This window comes from Cyprinodon tularosa, unplaced genomic scaffold (assembly GCF_016077235.1).
Source record: "Cyprinodon tularosa strain WSP-4 unplaced genomic scaffold, ASM1607723v1 ctg630, whole genome shotgun sequence".
In the NCBI taxonomy this organism is placed as follows: Eukaryota; Metazoa; Chordata; class Actinopteri; order Cyprinodontiformes; family Cyprinodontidae; genus Cyprinodon; species Cyprinodon tularosa.
In genome coordinates, this window is record NW_024039375.1 from 334128 (window position 1) to 353537 (window position 19410).

Consider the following 19410-nt stretch of genomic DNA (forward strand, 5'->3'; position numbering starts at 1 on the left):
AGATTTTAAATGAAAGAGTAAACCTATAACACGGTACGTTTGATTTTATCTTGTTTTATCAATTAAACAAAAATGTTTTTGTCATTTAAACTGTAACCACTGTCGTTAAATATTAATTCATATATTATTTAGTTTAGTCGTTGTGTGTGCTAATTGAAGGTTTTTTTTTTTTTCAAGCAAACTGAAAATTGAGTTAAAAAATATATTTAAAGAGGAATTCATCAGTAGAATTCACAGGAACTTAGAGGAAAAAACCAAGAGACACTATCATCAACAACAAATATTTTAACCAGATATTGGTAATTTATAAGACATTTGTTATTTTATTTATAGGCCAGTAGCAGACTCTAGTCTCTCACAAAATCTTTCTAAAAGATTTAGGGGAGTGTTGGCAAGTTGCAAGTACGGAATCCCAATGCACGCAAAGCAAATTTATTTGTATAGCACAATTCAGTACAAAGACAAAGCAAAGTGCCTCCACTCTGGGTTCCTAACCAAGCCCCTTAACCTCTGATTGCTCCCCCGGTGCCGCACAATGGTAGCCCACTGCTCCCTAAGGGGATGGGTTAAATGCAGAGGTAACTTCCTCCAATGCAAGTTCAATAAAGTTCAAAACTATCCTGCTTCCATATATTTTTAAATTTTTGTGTGTTCTACTTTGTTTCTTTGCCCAGTTTGTTGGTAAAAAAATATATATTTTAATGTATAATTGCAAAAAAAGCAAAGGTATGATGTTGTTCCTGTGTGCAGGGAGTGAACAACAAAGTTGCAAATTGCAGCTAAGCCAGTTAGAGCCTTCGATCAACGTTTGAAAATAATGAAGAAAAATCCAATATCCAGTGGCTTAAAATAAATTAAATTTAAAAAAAAGAAAGAAAAAACATTTGATTCCAAGTGGTGTAAGATCTAGAAAGCCCTGGATTTACAGTGTGAACCTTAGTGTTCACTGTGTATGTAAAGCTGCAGATGTATTCAGATGTCCCTGCAGAAGACTAAGTCATACAAAGTTAAATACATTTCTACACCTTATTGCAACACATCCATCTAAAAGCTGTGAGGCATGTTGTCAACTGAAAAAATGTGGAACATATATTAGTTTCCACTTAGTTGCCAAATGAAAGCCTGGATCTAAAGTAATATACAACATAAAGGACTTAAACAAATGAAAGATATCAACATATGTACATTCTCAGGATGGATGCTTTTTGCATATAAACTTATTTTACCATTATCAAATGGTTTCTAGTCTCTTTTGTATAGGCATAACACATTTCTAAGCACATTAAACAACATGCAGAAAAGAACTTACTTTCTTTGAAAATATTTAGAAGGTTTGAGGCACTTAAGAAAAAAACATACATGGTACATGGCTAAAATGATAAAAAAAAAAGAAAAAAAGAAAAAATGCTCATTACACTTAACTGCTAAAATATCACCAATGAGTCTTTAAAACAAATCCCCTAATGTCCACTATCTACTAGCTCTATTGTCTCCATAAATCAGACCTGGCTAAACAAGCTATGGTGTTTTTCCTTAATTATTCCCACAGGTGTAATCATAGAAAGTTGAGAATCATTACCTAAACATTATTTACATTTAATAAAATTTTATTTTATCAAATAATGTGTTTTTACCTCTTTGATTTTAATTGTAAATTGATTAATTGTTCTAATATTAATTTCGACCTAATTCCAAACAGCAATATAAATGTTTGTACTTAAATCTAAAATCCATGCCTGACTGTGATAGCATCATGTTGTTGACTGTAGTTTTCAACCATTTTCCTTTCAAAAAGTGTACATAGTAGCCTATTATAGCTGAGTTTCTTTAGTTTGGACAATTGTTTTTTCAGCCATGATATGCTAGACTTGTAGTTAAATAATTTTTGTTGACATATTCTTGTATTTTGAATCGCAGTTGTGGTAAATTTATCCCATATGTGTACAGAGCTAACTGCACGTGATTTAATCATGAATCACACTTTCTTTTGTTATTTTAATAAAAAACATAAGTCACATCAGCATTTATTGGCATAACACCAAAAGAGTGCAATGTTGCAAAAGGCAAAGAACCAAAACAGCTTACAGGAAATTTGGGAACAATTTATGCTTAACATATTTATTCAGTCTATTTCACTTTAACATTTCAGACACACATAAACTTCATGATACAGGGAATATACAGTAGAAATAATCCAGTGAAATATTACCTCCTCAAAGGAGTGTTTTTATGAATTTGAATTTTATTTTATATGCATTTTAATTCTTCTTGTATGTTTTTCTACGTGATATGGATGAAAGAAAAAAAATCGTACACAAAGCTTACAGTAGTACTTTGTATCAAAGAGGAAATATTAGGCTTGTTTCTTTTAAGAAATAAATAACAACACTTCTAACAGACTTACAGAGTTACACTTCTGGACACTTGCCTGGATCGAAGATAAAAGAGATTGCAAGCGATGTGAAATTAACTTTTATCCATGAATTAAAAAAAAAAATGCACATCATAAAAGTGAAGTAGGAATCCCTGATTCAATAAAAAAAAAGTTCATAATCATACATGAACCATATTTGTTCATGATTATTGAAATAGTCAATGATGACATGCAGTTTCCCTGCAGGTCAAATAGGATTTACACCGTTGCTCCTTGTCTTCGGCTCCAGACGTTTGCAGCACTGACCTGCTCTGCTCCACATATCTGCGGCTCTCTGCCTGAACACAGACTGACCAGCTCCCAGGTTAAATGTGACGCCCAACATGTAGAAGCTGACGACAGTTGATCGTATGTGAGGATCTATGAAAGCTGACAGATTGTGCTGAGAAGCAGATGCGTTCTCCCGCCACAAAGCAAAGGAAAAATAGAGGAGACCCTGAAGGATTCCAGTGATGGTGACCCTTAGCTGACTACTAAGCACTACACTGGAAAGGGACTGTCCATTTATAACCATACGCCGGATGTGCCTTCCCAGGTACACTACTGTGATACCACTGGATGTCATCATCACAATAAAGGAGGTATAAAAGCGAGATTTCAGGAGGAAAATCCTAATGATATATATATCTAGAGGCTGGTGCAGAAAGTCCTCTGGAGGTATGAAAAGAGATGCATGTGTCCCAGTAGTTGTCATATTGAGTTCAGTGTTGTTAAGAACTAAAAACATCAAACTAAAATCCAGTAAGTTGCAAATGTTTTCTAAAAGCACAACAGAGTAGATGATTGGTTTGATATTTTTCTTAATCCAAGTAAAGAGGGCTCTTTGTCCAGGAACAATCTGTGTATAGTAGAAAAAGTTCAGCCAGGCAAAGGAGGAAACACTGACGGACAAACAGCCAAGTGAGATCACTAGACAAATCTGAGCAATGTTGTTTTCCTTAATCTCCTCAGAAAAAAATAATCCAAGGACTGTCAGTAGGTAAATAGCAGTGCTGACAATCAATGAGCTCAAAAGAAGCTTCAGAGGTTGCTTGATCCTTTCTCCCTGGAGCGGACACACCACGCAGAAGATGTAAAATCCATTGCATGTAAAGTTAATTACCCCAAGAGGCACATTAATCAAAGTCCAGGTTAGGTAATTCATCTTTTTGTCATGTGCTCTATTTTTTTAATGTGTAGATCTTTTACTCTTTCTTTTCGGTGGAGACCCACACCAGCTGGAAAGATAGTGGAAAGATGCTATTTTGTGCAGAGTTAAAGTTCTGCAGCTTTTTGCATATCATGCAAATAGGTTTTGATACTTTCAAATGACCTTTGAAAAACCATCCTTTTTGGATGCATTTATCATTCCATGTGTATTGTTATCTTTATCACCACCATTTCAGCATGCATGATTTAGCAAAGGATTCATGTTCAGTATAAGCAATGATTGTTAAAATTGAATTCTGCTGCTTTTATTTTCTCCTGCTTTAGTAGATGGGCAAATAATGCGACAAACAAATTAATCTGACATCAAAAACTATATATTCTCAAGTTCTTTAAATTTATATAATTGCTATGCAAGTTATGCAAATATGATATTAAACACAAACCATGCGGAAATCACAGATGTTCTCTTTACCTTGAATGCAGTGCTACTTGCTTTATAAATGATGGTGATTTAAAATGAGGTAGAATAGATAACAATGATAGCAGTACAATCTCCATATTTTATAGATAGAAAAGATGTATTTGTTCTACTTTAAATAAAATGTTGATTTTTGTCCTCCAATAATGTAATTTGAAAAAACCTAAAACATGATGCAGCCACCTTAAGGTTTCACAGACGAAAAGGAAGTTGTCACAATCCACTGGAATTTGTGTTCAAAATTCTTATTTCTGTTAATATCTAAAATCTATATAATCGCTTTTTTAATTTTTTTTTAGTATGTGTAGAGTTTTTGTTATTTCTTGTGTTCTGCTCAGAAAGTATTCGAATTGGTTTGGATAGTATTTATTTTCCTTTGGTTAGTACAAGAGTTTGTATTCTGGTTGAACTCCGTCTGTATTTTTTCTCGTTTTTCTGACCCTTTGTCAGACACACCTTTAAAGTATGACGCTGACAAAGAAAATAAGGGTGATCCTCACTGAATTAACACTGAACAGACATAAAATGAAATTAAGAGGAATGAAAGAAGGCCCATGGTCAGGGTGGCTCCAATGGGGGCAAGATAATTCCTATTTGGATCCCATAGTTTTACAAAGGATAAATTAAATATTTGTCTGACTCTTATTAGCACACAGTATACAAGAACTTTAGAATTTCCATCACGGCATCAACATGAGAGGCCCAGTGGTGATCCGGCATACCTACCACTTTAAAAATATAGTAGTTATGCCATGTTACATGCAGATAAGCAGAGATGAGTGAGGCAGATATGAGTTCTTGTAGATTAATTGCAATATGAGGCAAACATCCAAAACGCAAAAATACTGAGAACCAAAAAAACAGCAAACATCAGGTAAAACTCATGTGGAAAGCCAAAGGTGAGGAAGCAACTAACAATCAACAAGGAACCACCACTGAATATCAGCATAGGGAGAGTATATATGGGATACAGAACAGAGACTGAGGTAATCAGATGATATGGAGCAGGTGTGGATGTAAGTGAGTAGAAGGGAGCTAGGGGAAAAAGGACAGTCACAAGGGGTAACAGAGAGAGAAAGTAAAGACCAGCTTAAATATAACACAAATTGTAAAATAAATCAAAGATAAAAAAAACAGAATTAATAGTAAAAAATGAAAACTAAAAACTCAAAGTCCCATAAGGGGAAAACCATGACAGTTGGAGCCTGAAGACTGCCAAACTGGTTGAGGAGCAGACCCAAAAAAGGCGAAAGGCGAAGGAAGGCAGGAGCTTCCAGAAAACAAAGCCCCTGTGTCATAGAGGTAAACAGGAGTACAGAGCAGAAGATCACAGATCCGAAGAGAGGCCGAGGGGAAATCCAAGTCGAAGTCAGGAGACAGATCCACAAGCAGAAACCAACAGGAGCCCGAAGACAAATCAGGCAAACAAATCCGAAACAGGAACAGCAGGCTCAAAGGTCCGAAAGCAGAACTGGTTAGAATCAGGAAATCAGAACAACAACAACAGGTACACTAGAGAATTCTCACCAAAGGCTTGAATAATATGACACTGATGACTGAGAGCAGAGCAGATGAACAGTGATGAGAAACTGGGTGGAGCTCGGCAGTAGACTGGAATGAACCATTAAGCCAGTCATCAGTGCCAGGATCATGACAACTAAATCATAGGGAATTTCAATTTCAAAATGAAAGCCCCTAAAAATCTCTATATTCAGTCACTTCAAACTAAGTTGCTGTCAATCTTACTTCTAAACTATTAGTTTTCAGCGAATACCTCCTCTTCTGAAGCAAAGTAGAACACCCCTAAAGTTTCATCCACATATAATTTGGAATTTCAAAACTAAAGCCCCTGTAATAAAGACACTGAATCATTTTGATCAAAGTTGCCATCCCTATTGCGGTTAAACTATCTGTTTACAGTGAATGCTTCCATTTTGAAATGATAGTAGAACATCTCTAAAGTAGATGTGACTCATGGCGTTACAGATCCTATTTGGAATTTCAAAATCAAAGCTCCACAAAACCGGCAGTGTTGTTCTGTTTGTGCTACGTTGCAGTCAACCATGATGCTACACTTTAGTTTTCAGTAAATGCTATCAATTCAGAATGACAGCTGAACACATCCAGATGTGACTGAACTAAATTGCTGTTTGTTTGTTTGTTTTCAGTGAATGCTTGCATTTTGTAAGGATAAAATAACCCCTCCAGAGGTTTTATCCACAACTGAAGTTGAATTTCAGCTTTAGAATCTCTATGTTTTTTCATTCTTTTGTAAGTTGCTCCCAATCTTGCTGCTGAAATGTATGCTTTCAGTGAATGTTTTTAATTAAGACTGATAGAAAACCTCCAGATGTGCCTCAACAAGTTCCAACAACATCTGTTTTGGATTTTCAAAATGAAACCACAAGAAAATATGAGTTTATAGTTCTCTTTATCAAGTTTGCAAGGGTAAATTCAACATTGTCACGCTATGTAAATATTCTCATACACACAGAAATAAACTCAATCGCTGAAAACAAAACAGTGAACCCAGCCATCCAACTTCTTCCGCTTATCCCATCAGGGTCTCGTTGGAGCTGGTGCCTTTCTACAGCAAAAGGTGGTGAAGCCCCCCTGACAGATTGTCTGTCGCTTACAACCATGCACACTTACACACACAAACACACCTAAGGACAATTTATAATTAAGCTAGCCAATTAATTTATAATTAAGAAGCCAATTAAGCTAGCTGTCATGTTAAGCTAGTTGTTATGAGAGAACCCATGCATGGAAAGGGAGAACATGCAAACTCTGTGCAGAAAGATACCAGGAATCAAACCCTCAGGACTTTCTTTGCAACAGTGCTACACATTGTTCCACCATGTAGCCACAGTGAATCCAATATCAAGTGAATTAAATTATTAGGAACATTTACGATGTTTCTTTAAATTAATCTTTGGTTCCAACCAAAAAAAAACCCCTGAAAATTCCCATCTAGACTCCCTCAAGACTTCCAGGACAGCTTCCTTTAACCCTCTACTCACTGCTCATGGAAGCACAACATGTATCCCACTGTATCTGAAAAAAAAAAAAGTAACCTGAAATATATATTACAGGAACAGGGAGTTCACTTTTGGTGTGTTTATATTATCTTTATTTTGTGAGTTTGGGTTATCAGATGATAACAAAACTGTGTTCCAAAGAGAGATTTTACCTGATTTGTAAAAGACTCACATTTGCAGTCAACCCCAGCAAAGACTGCTAAAAATCTAAATCAACTCAACCACAGAAGGCAACTAACTCAATGATATGTAATATAACAGAAAGCTGTCATGTTTAGAAAAGATTGACTCTGAATCAGACAAATAGTGTAAGTGAGACTTATTGACCAAGTGCAGAAGCGTTCTAGGACTTTGGTCGGTCAAGTGCCAAGCTGGAAGGGAGAAAGACCCGAAGCCCTCCTCTAATTTTCCACTCCTTAAGGAAGGCTATAATTAGCGGTGATGGGGAGCAGCTGCCCGTCACACCCTGCATAGTAGAGAGAGAGAGAAAACCCGGGTCTGTACCCAGAACTGAAAGTATGACAAAAGTATTACTTTATACATTGATTTGTAACTGTACATATTTTTTTAGATATTTTTTTTTTTCAAACACTCACATCACTTACCATATAATTTATAAATGTAATTAACTTTTCCTTTTCTGGATACTGGACCGCACAGAGGTGGGTAATCCCAGTCCAGAAAGAAAAAACATGTTGTTTTCCTTCATCCTATTCACATAACCAGGTGATTAGCTCCCTGTCTGTGTTGCAGAGGCGCTAATGCAGTGCTAGTTTTAAGACTTTAAGACCTCAAAGCATCCGATGCAGGACCAGCAGATTCCGAAACAGCTTCTTCCCCACCACCATCAGACAGCTGAACTGTTGAAAAAACCCTAAATCATTTCACAGACTCTGCATCACACTGACACCAAACCAAAACACTGCATAATTGCGCCATATATATTAAATGCTCTGAACTCCTATATAAATGCGTACTTTTGCACCATGTTTTTTTTTTCCCTTACCGTTTACATTGATCACTGATGCACCTTAAGACATGAAAATGTCATGAAAGTTTTACAAAACAAAATAAAATAAAACTTGTCTAAGTCTAAAGCCCACTTGGTCAATTGCTATGGTTACTGAGTCAATCTCAGAGTGAGGCAGCATTATGAAACCTCAATGGGATCAAAATAAGTCTGACTTGGCCAGCAAAATTTTATTTTAAAACCAAGCCAAGTTTATGAAACAGCTCCCTGTTGTTATTAAGTTTGTAACTGACTGACAATTAAAAAAAGTACAAAAAATCTGTACACTAAAATCATTTTAATTTTAAAAAACTTCTAACAGAACACCAGATATGACTGGGAATAGAATAAATCTTAAAGTCACAACATGAAATGCCACATGAAAACAGGAAAAAAGGAAACACACATGAGCAATATAGACACGCCCCTACACTCATACACTTATTTTGGTGCATACACAAAACCTCTTTCACATACCTAAATCTACTGTCTGTTCATCTTTTCAAAATTCAAATAAAACACACTTTGAATATTGTCTCTGGTTTTGCATTTCATTTTGCATCAGTGCAATAACCTAAAACACAGGTGTCTGACAGAACAAAAACTGAAATGGATCCTTTACATTTGAATTTAAGTAAATCGCAAATTGCTCTGTTTACTGTAAAAAAAAAAAAAGAAAAAAAATTAACATATTGACTGCAGCAATAGCACGAAGCGTCGAAGAGTTGAAGTAAATGATCCAAATCATGCAAAAACACAGTAATGGTCACAGGAAACATTTAACTTGCAAAAAAAAGTGTTACTTCAAATGTATGAAATACAGCCATACAAACTTGTATACATCTCTGTGTTAAGCCCTTATTTCAGCAGCCAAAATAAAGATTTTTATAAACTTTCCCATCAGCAAAATTAAATTATCATAATATGATTAAGTAAATAAAATACGTTATTTACTTAATTAATTGAATGGAAAAGTTACTGGAAAAGGCACTTTTTTGCTAACCACCTTGATTAAAACATTAAACCATTCTTTCTTCTCTATCTAAGAATCTGTTGTTGTGTTCTAAAAATAGATTTCTTAAAATTTAATCATAAATCAGCATACAGAGGAGGCTTAAAACTTGCTGGATGGACACAGAGTGTGACTATTGTTCGAAGATGATTTGTAAGGAGTGTTGAACAGGAGACAATTAATTTGTGGAACAGAAGCGCCATCTTGTGGTACAAAACTAAATGATTTTGTTGAAGCCCACTCACCTATACTATACTATACTATACTATACTATACTATACTATACTATACTATACTATACTATACTATACTATACTATACTATACTATACTATACTATATTATGGGAATAACTACATTCACTAAATTACTGAAAGATTAAGGGGTAATTAGTTGATGTTTTAGTTTATTAAGATAAATGAAAAAGGATGAGATTTGTACATGATCCATTCTTTTTTATAAGGGGATACATACATATTGCAAAACAATTCACACCTCTCAAAGTTAAACATTCAACATACAACGGACCAAAATAAAACTTTTCATTGCTACTGTACACCATCTGCCTCTTAAAAATGTAAACACTTATCAAAAGCTTGCAGGTTAAGTTTTTACATGTGATTAAGAAAGAAAAAGTATCCGAAAAAAAAAAAAAAAAATCCAGAGAATAATCAAAACTGAATGAAAAAAAAATGAAAAAAAAAAACAAAAAATCCACTAACAGCTACACTGTATTAATAATAATAATAATAATAATAATAATAATAATAATAATAATAATAATAATAATAATAATAATACATTGTATCTAACAGCGCCTTTGTGGATACTCAAGGTCACTTTACAGAGTATAAAAATTAAATTAAGAAAATACAAATACAGGAACATAAAAAAGTTATGGGGAGAGAAAAGAGCAAAGTATTTACACATAAGCAAGCTGGAACAGATGGTTTTTGATTCTGGTTTTGAATAAGAAGAGAAAGTCAATACTGTCAGGAGGTAGTGAGTTCCAGAGCTGGGATGCAGAGCATTGCATAGAGTGGAAAACTGCAGTGGAAACTGGAAACCTCTTCCTCTTCTCGCGATGGAGCAGTGTAAGACCACCCCCACAGCCGGAGCCACCAGGAAGAGAGTGGTAAACAAACCCAGGTGGAGTGGAGGCATTGAGCTGGGAGAAGTCATTAGGTTGTTGCCAGGTCTCCGTAAGACAGAAAAAGTCCAGCATACAGTCATTGAGGGGATCCTGAATGAGTTGACCCTAGTTTGTAAGAGAGAGGACATTCAGGAGACCACAGTTGACGGTGTAATTGTTATGGCGGTAGTTGTTTGGTCTGTTAAAGCCGGGCTTGCTGCCTTAGCCAAGCTAGTTAGTGAACTGAAGTCACTAGCCCGACTGGAATATCGGCGAGAGGTGGACCAGAATGACATTATAGGATTGGAGTCATTGATGTGGAAATTCTGCAAGATTCACGTAAGATGTATCTCCGGCGGGAAAGGAGCGCAATCTCCAGGTGTAGCTGGAGAACTGGCAGAGGAGGCGCAGACAGAAACCCACGGAGCCAGAGGAGATCAGCCGCCATGTACATGTCGATGTAGAGTGGAGATGACAGTCCAGAGGAGGATACACCAGATATAAAACTAGGAGGTCGACAGTATGAATGACAGCAGGTGGCTAACCAACAGCAGCAACAACGTTGAGTCAAAAAGACAGGTGTATCATGTTTTGTTGATTGATGATAGAGCCCTATGTTTGTGTTTAATGAGCAAGGACAGGTGGCAACAACTCATATAGGGTTTCATTTGCAATAGTTATTCAACAATTGGACAATATCCAAAACAAACTAATTCTGACATTTTTGAAAATTGGGATGCATCCGAAACAGGAGGAGCACAGATAGCCATCCCTGTGACATCTATGAACACAACACAATCCTGTCATAAAGATACTTCAAAACTTTGCATGATGCTATTGATATCTTTTGTAAAGCACTATGCTTGTATTGTATCTTAAATGTGCTTATAGTCACTGCCCAAACTAGATAAAGGAAAGATACAGACTGGTACAGCTATAGTGACTCATGAAGCAAATCCTCTGCAACTCCATAGAGCTACTTATAATGTGGATTACATGTTCCTACTTGAGCTGTTTTATAATCCAAATACTGTCTGTAATCTTCAATGGTATAGTTACACTCATTTCAAGGTTCTAACATATAGTTCCAGGATGTTTTTTTTCAATCCCACTAACTTTTTCTTTTTTTACTTAAACTTACCAGAATATGTGTTATCTTCTCATCAGATATCTTGTTATACAGGTGCTGGTCATAAAATTAGAATATCATGAAAAAGTAGATTGATTTCAGTAATTCCATTTAAAAAGTGAAACTTGTATATTATATTCATACATTACATACAAACTCATATATTTCAGATGTTTATTTTGTTTAATTTTGATGATTACAAATGACAACAAATGAAAATCTCAAATTCATCATATCAGAAAATTAGAATATTACTGAAGACCAATAAAAACAAAGGATTTATAGAAATGTTGGCCAACTGAAAAGTATGAACATGAAAAGTATGAGCATGTACAGCACTCAGTATTTAGTTGGGCCTCCTTTGGCCTGTATTACTGCAGCAATGCGGCGTGGCATGGAGTCGATCAGTCTGTGGCACTGCTCAGGTGTTATGATAGCCCAGGTTGCTCTAATAGTGGCTTTTAGCTCTTCTGAATTGTTGGGTCTGGTGTATTGCATCTTCTTCTTCACAATACCCCATAGATTTTCTATGGGGTTAAGGTCAGGAGAGTTTGCTGGCCAATTAAGAACAGGGATACCATGGTCCTTCAACCAGGTACTGGTAGCTTTGGCACTGTGTGCAGGTGCCAAGTCCTGTTGGAAAATGAAATCTGCATCTCCAAAAAGTTGGTCAGCTGCAGGAAGCATGAAGTGCTCTAAAACTTCCTGGTATGTGGCTGCGTTGACCCTGGACCTCAGAAAACACAATGGACCAACACCAGCAGATGACATGGCACCCCAAACCATCACTGACTGTGGAAACTTTACACTGGACTTCAAGCAACGTGGATGAAGTGCCTCTCTTCTTTTCCTCCAGACTCTGGGACCTTGATTTCCAAAGGAAATGCAAAATTTACTTTCATCAGAGAACATGACTTTGGACCACTCACCAGCAGTCCAGTCCTGTTTCTCTTTAGCCCAGGCAAGACGCTTCTGACGCTGTCTGTGGTTCAAGAGTGGCTTGACACAAGGAATGCGACAGCAGAAACCCATGTCTTTCATACGTCTGTGTGTGGTGGTTCTTGAAGCACTCACTCCAGCTGCAGTCCACTCTTTGTGAATCTCCCCCACATTTTTGAATGGGTTTTGTTTCACAATCCTCTCCAGGGTGCGGTTATCTCTCTTGCTTGTACACTTTTTTCGACCACATCTTTTCCTTCCCTTCGCCTCTCTATTAATGTGCTTGGACACTGAGCTCTGTGAACAGCCAGCCTCTTTAGCGATGACCTTTTGTGTCTTGCCCTCCTTGTGCAAGGTGTCGATGGTCGTCTTTTGGACAACTGTCAAGTCAGCAGTCTTCCCCATGATTGTGTAGCCTATAGAACTAGACTGAAAGACCATTTAAAGGCTTTTGCAGGTGGTTTGAGTTAATTAGCTGATTAGAGTGAGGCACCAGGGGCCATCAATTTTGAACCTTTTCACAATATTCTAATTTTCTCATATGATGAATTTGAGATTTTCATTTGTTGTCATTTGTAATCATCAAAATTAAACAAAATAAACATCTGAAATATATGAGTTTGTATGTAATGTATGAATATAATATACAAGTTTCACTTTTTAAATGGAATTACTGAAATCAATCTACTTTTTCATGATATTCTAATTTTATGACCAGCACCTGTAGATTGTACTCTGATTTAAAAGTTATTGGTGCAGCGCATACCATACCATACCAACTTTATTTATGAAGCACTTTATACACCGAACAGGACCAAAGTGCTGTACACAATCATAAAATACAATAAAATTATAAAATAGAGAAAAAACGAGTGTAAAATACATATTAGTATACAAAAAGAATAAAACAAAGTAAAACCTCTCAAATTGTGCCAAAAGCCAAGGAAAAAAGATGAGTCTTAAGAAGGGACTTAAAAACAGCAAGAGAAGAGGCCTGTCTTATGCTCAGAGGCAGATCATTCCACAGCTTAGAAAAAGCACGGTCCCCTCTGAGCTTGCATTTTGTCTTTGGGACCCTCAGAAGCAACTGATCAGATGACCTGAGGGAACGGGAGGGTGTATAAGAATGTAACAGCTCAGACAGATAAGAAGGAGCAAGGCCATTAAGAGTTTTAAAAACAAATAAAAGAATTTTAAAATTAATCCTAAAATGTACTGGCAGCCAGTGTAAGGAAGCTAAAACAGGGGAAATATGTTCGAATTTTCGTGTACCTGTTAAAAGACGTGCAGCAGCATTTTGAACCCTCTGAAGATGAGAAATATACAAGTCACTGACCCCTGTATAAAGTGAGTTACAGTAATCCAGCCGTGTGGTCACAGCGCATGATTATTACTGTCTTGTAGTTTGGGTGGAGACCTTGCTGGGGTGAAATGGCAGTAGGTGCTGCATTCAGTTACAATGTGTTGACGTCATTTTACATTTTATTTTATATCATATATTTGATTGTCCCTACCTCATTATAGGTATGCAGAGAATGCAACCCCGACTACGGTATACTGAAACCTGCTTTTCTTCCCTGAATTTTAATGAAACATACCAGACTTTCATTTATGGCTTTTTCTTTAGTTTCTAATTAAGAGGCACTCTAAACAGTTTGTTTTAAGAAACTATCTGGAGAGGTGGATTGTGGATTTTTTTATTTTTTATTTAACCAGATATACAAAAATATTCTTCTACATCAAGGTGTTGTAACCTTCTTTGCAGGTTTAAACAGCTTTCTTGGCCAGTGGGAAAAGGGTATTATGGGTCAGCCCCGACCTGCAGGGAAATCTGCAACTCTCTGGGAGAGAAACACCACAAACCCAGTATACTAATGCTCAATCTTAATACCTCAAACTAAAGCTCTTACCGCCTGTTCCTAACTCCTACCCATATGGGGTAGGAAAGGAGCAGACCTCTGAGCAGGGGCGGTGCTAGCCCATTTTGGTGCCCTGGGCGAACTACCCCTCAAGCGCCTCAACCTTACACAAACTTTGAAAGAAAATTCCAAAATTAACTGAGATTCTAACATAGTTTACAGTACTGTGAGAGTATTGTGAGTGAGTTACTTAAGGAGCGAGTTACTTCAGGACAACAACACATACGTACAAGATTCGCATTTCAACTACTCTTAAAAATACAATTTACCCAAAAAATTATTTTTCACTTGTGTACTTTTTGTCCGTGTTCTTCACCACTTAGTGATATTGTGAAACACGGATTATTTAATGGGTTTGAATAAATTACACATATTTCTAATGTTTTCAATATAACAAATATCAAGGAATCGCTTGGTATCAAATGGCTGTTGCTAAACTTCCACCTAGTTTTAGACCAACCTGTTGCCGTTCTCTTCTTCGCCTTCCTTGCTCATAAACAACGTGAACTTAGTTAAACACGGCTGTATTAATATATTAATGTCAGCATCAGAATGATGGCATTAAGCAGCCTAAAAATACTTAAGGATACTTTATGAAATGCAGTTCCCATGTAGAAAAAATTTTACACATTTCAGACATTTCTAGGATAAATTTTTTTTATCTACATATATGACAGCCGTGCTATATACAAAAAAAAATAAACTTGTAACTTGTATAGTTTCACAACTTGAGCAATAAAACCACAGAACAATATGACATCTTAATTCAATTATAATTTCAATGAATTGGACTATATCCAATCTAACTTATCTAAAACATCACAACAAAACTCTAGTGCCATATCCGAATTACATTTTGATTTCTAATCATAGAGACACTTATTTCTGCCTTGACATATTTAAATGACAGTAAAAGTTTACCAAAAGATACCTTCTAGTAATAAAAAAAAATACAATTAAAGCCGCCTCCATATCCTTAGAAATGTATTTAACGAACAAAATAAAATCTGTCTCTATGGACTTCACAAAAGTTATTGAACATGCTTTATTTGACCTAAAGTGATATATTAAAGAAGTGTCAAAGTATATATATATATATAAAAAAAAAAACTATGCTATTTCTGTAACAGAAAATCAATCTGCAGATTTAAGGACAGTTTTCCTCCCATATTATTCATCTATCAGTCCTAAATTTGACCGATTTAAGGATTTTGTTAATTTGATATTTGCCTTTAGAATAAAATAAACACCAACAATTTCCTATTTTTGACACGATCTGTTTAACTGTATATACTCCTGCACATTTTCGAGAATACGGTTAGTTTTCCTTCTAGTAGTTTTATCTAACTTTAATGCGTACCACCCTTCATCCAGTTTTTTTATGCTTTGATAAGCAGAACTTTCAGCTGTTCTGGTGTATTAATCAAACTTATTAGTTTTTAGTTTCTTGTCTGGGTATCTTGAATCTTCTCTTTTTTTATTTCTCCTTGTGAGATCAAGATGCTCTCTAATCTATACTCCTGTAATCTTCAGTTTTTTTGCCTATTTTAGAAATTCTATTTTATGTTTACACTTCACCTATTGAATGATAATATTTGGACTATTGTTAGACTTCTGAGGTAAGAGTAGGGATGGGGAATCTAAAACCGGTTCCTGTTCAGAACCTGTTCAGTGTGTTCCAATTCCATGGCACCGTTTGGCACCGTTTGGCAGCTTAGCGGTTCTCTTAACGGTTCCAGGCAGCACCAGAGTTCCTCTGGAATCGTGAAAATCTTATCAATTCCTAACCCTAGGTAAGAGTGGTAGGCAGATATACATGTATATCTTTTTTTCTGTAGAAAAATTGAATACTCTTCTTTTCAAGTGAATGCAGATTACCTCTTGTTGCATCTTCTCCTCGCTTGTCACTTGCTGTAATCTAGATATCACTAGGTCTTTTATATTGCTCCTAATCTTCCAATTTTTTTTTTCAAACCCCTTAACCTTCTTGTCCTTATCTTTGATCACAGCTTCTATTTACCTCACTTCTTTGATTAAATCCTACAGGTCTGTCTGTTACTTCACCACCTTATTTAGTTCCTCTGACATGAAGTTCAAATACTTTTTCACTTCATTCATATCTTTTACCAACTTCTTAGTTACCATTTTCTCAAATTTTTTGTTTTTTTTTAATTAAAGATAAAGATTTTGCTTACAAGATTGCAGATAATCTAGTATTACAGATGATTAAGCATACACCATAGAAAGTGTTCAAAACTTCACAAAGGATAGAAATATTCCCATTAGTTAAAGCTTCAGTTACCCAAAAGAGTAAAGAGCTAAATATAAACTTTGTGTGATCATAAGTTCATAATATTTGATGATATTCCAAATTTCTTTAGAGCTGATCATCATTGATCATCACCATGGATCGATTGTCTTTCATAGTGTAAACCCTTTTAATTCTGTAGCAAAGTATTTTTTTTATTTTTGTTAAATTGCTTGAGAAGCTTTATTTTTTAGCTTCATACCTAGGCAAAAGCATGCTATCAGTTGGCAAAAACAAAATGTTCTAAAACATCTTATTTGATTTGTTATTCTTTTTATTACAGACAAAAAATATAATCACATCTGCAAAATTATACTGCGACTTAGTTGTCCAGTCACTTATAAGAAAAATTGTGCAGATTAGTATAAAATGTTTTCATATTTGAAGTCCTTTAAATTAATTATCAAATTTATTACTCAATACCAAACATCTTTTATTTCATTACAGAACTTTTAGATGTAGTTACAATTCCAATAACAGGAAAATTATCTAAATTCTTCAATGTTTTATATCTTAAAAAAAGAAACTGCATTGTTTCTTTACCTAATGACTAATGACTTTGATTGTGCAGTACCTAATTCAGTTACTTTTTGGGATAAGTTTCTAGTAATTATAAGTATATTTTTTTTTTTTTTTTGAGTAATGTTCCTAACACCGCTAACACTCCATTGCCCAATTATGGTTGATGTTTGACATGGTTTGAACTTCCTCCTTCACTCTGTCCAGTTGGCTCCTGCTCCAGCGCTGTGCTCATAAACCCATTTGGTATGTGGAGTCATAGTTCAGGTGTTGTTTGAGCTCAGCTGTTCTCAACCATAAAAAAACAAACAAAACTTGCTTCTATGGTGACATAATAACAACTTTTCCAAAGTAAATGAAAAAAATAAAACCATCAGCACAAAAACCTATTCACAAGTGCAACATTCAACCAGGAAAAAAAAATCCAAGAAAAAGCAAAGACTCCAACCCACATATTTTTGTTTTCTGTTGTGTTGTTTTTCTGTTGTTTTATATGGGCTCCTTTAATGAGTTATAATAGATGTTAATGGCTCTAGTCAGGAAATGTATTGTGACGTAACACAGGCCTACATAATCGCCTGACTAAAATTGCTCAACATTCTTCAAGAGAGTTGACCTTTATGTTCTACATTTTATAAACAGTGATTTTTTCTTTGTGACATTAGTCTGTTCTGTCTGCAGTTGACATGTATGTCTTTTACCGGAATTCTGAGCTATACAGAGTAAAAAGGATTTGCGAGGACGGCAGCACAAAAATATGAAGTATTTATTTCAAAAGTGGGATGAATAAGCTTAGATTAGACATCTGGGGAAAGCTTGAAAAATTAGGACTTGGTCTGAAGTCCTAATTTCTCAACATGTATTTCAGATGAAGGGAAGCTAAAACGAATGAGGATGATGGGAGGAAGGGAGGGCTGCATGGTGGCAAAGTTTGTAGCATAGTTGCCTTGCAGCAATGAATGTGTGTGAATCCCGCCTCAGGATCTTTCTGTATAGAGTTTAAATGTTCCATGCATGTGTGGGTTATATTTATTTAATAATTTTCATTAATTCATTCTAATTTTAATGAAGATGCCAATTAAAAGGTGGGATTCAGACATATTTGTTGGGGTTCCAGTTTGTAGGGCTTGTTTTGTTCTCTTGCAGTTCCACTGTGCACCCACCAGATGGTGCCATTGTCCTCTGCTGCTCTGCAGGGCTTCTTGTTCTTCTCACATTACCCCAGGCTCACACCGACTCCGGTCTTACCGTTGCGGTGCGGTGGGTGCGGCGCCGCAGTGATTCCAAGTCATTAAAAAGACGTAAACCTCTCTCACCGGCTGCTGAGCTGTCCGGCTGCGGTTACCGAGACACTCCGGCGCTGCAGAAAATTCCGCAAGAAAGCTATCCTTGCGGCGTGCCGGAGCCCTCCGCAACAAGCTCTCGCAAAAATCCTTTATTTGGGCCGTGTTATCGCGTGAAGTTACGTGAACTCAAGTGAACTTCTGTTAAATCTCCGGACCTGTTGCCGGAGCCGCAGAGCCGCACCGCACCGTAGTCAAAAGGCCGGTGTGAGAGGGGGTGTGCGGGAGTTGCGGTCTCCGTCGGCTCGGTAACTGCACCGGAGCCAGTGTGAGCAAGGGGTCACACCTGCAGCCTATTGGGTCATCACTTCCTGAGGAGTATTTAAGGAACAGACTGTCTTCACTTCCTCACCAGAGTGTTTGCCAGTATTGGGTGCTCTAGCCCCTCAGAGTTTGCAGAGTCTACTTTGAGTCCCAGTTTCTTCTGAGCTTTCTCAGTGCTAACATAGTTTTTGTCTTTAATTCTCCAGTAGGATATCACTGATCCACTGGATAAGCCAGGCCCTTCAAGTCTTGGAAGGGACTCTCGTCACACTGAGAATAGGAGACAGATCTCCTCATCTGAACGCCGTGCACTTCAGGAACTTTGTGTCAGTCTGCTCAGCTGCTCCTCAGGATCACCATAGTCTGTCTGTCTGCCCTCCAATGAACTAAACCTTCAACAGATCAAGCCTCCACAAACGGGAACTCTGGAACCCTCCCAAACTACCACAGTGTTTTTCCTAGTCTCTGTACAGTAAACCTTTCAATAAACTGTTTAACTTTTTCCCGTCTCTGTGAGTTCTTCTGCAAGTTGGTTTAAAAACATTAGACCCATCATGACAGAATTTAGGGGTCAAATTGTGACCAGGGGTTTCCCTTGTGGTCCAACATAGCTGGGTTGCAAGTTTATCTGTCTAAAACAAAACCTGATGTCAAAATGCATTTGAAACGTAATTCAGTTTTCGAATAATAACAAATATTGTCCTAGGACAGTTTAAATAAAAAAAAAAAATCTAA

At 36.4% G+C, this 19410-nt stretch overlaps 1 protein-coding gene across 1 annotated transcript; it reads right to left on the bottom strand.

Moving 5' to 3' along the window:
• Positions 1 to 2621: 2621 nt before the first annotated feature.
• On the bottom strand, positions 2622 to 3578 carry LOC119798620 (taste receptor type 2 member 1-like). Its single transcript, XM_038308171.1, has one exon. The coding sequence runs from the start codon at positions 3576 to 3578 to the stop codon at positions 2622 to 2624; it is 957 nt and encodes a 318-aa protein (XP_038164099.1).
• Between the last annotated feature and the right edge of the window lie 15832 nt (positions 3579 to 19410).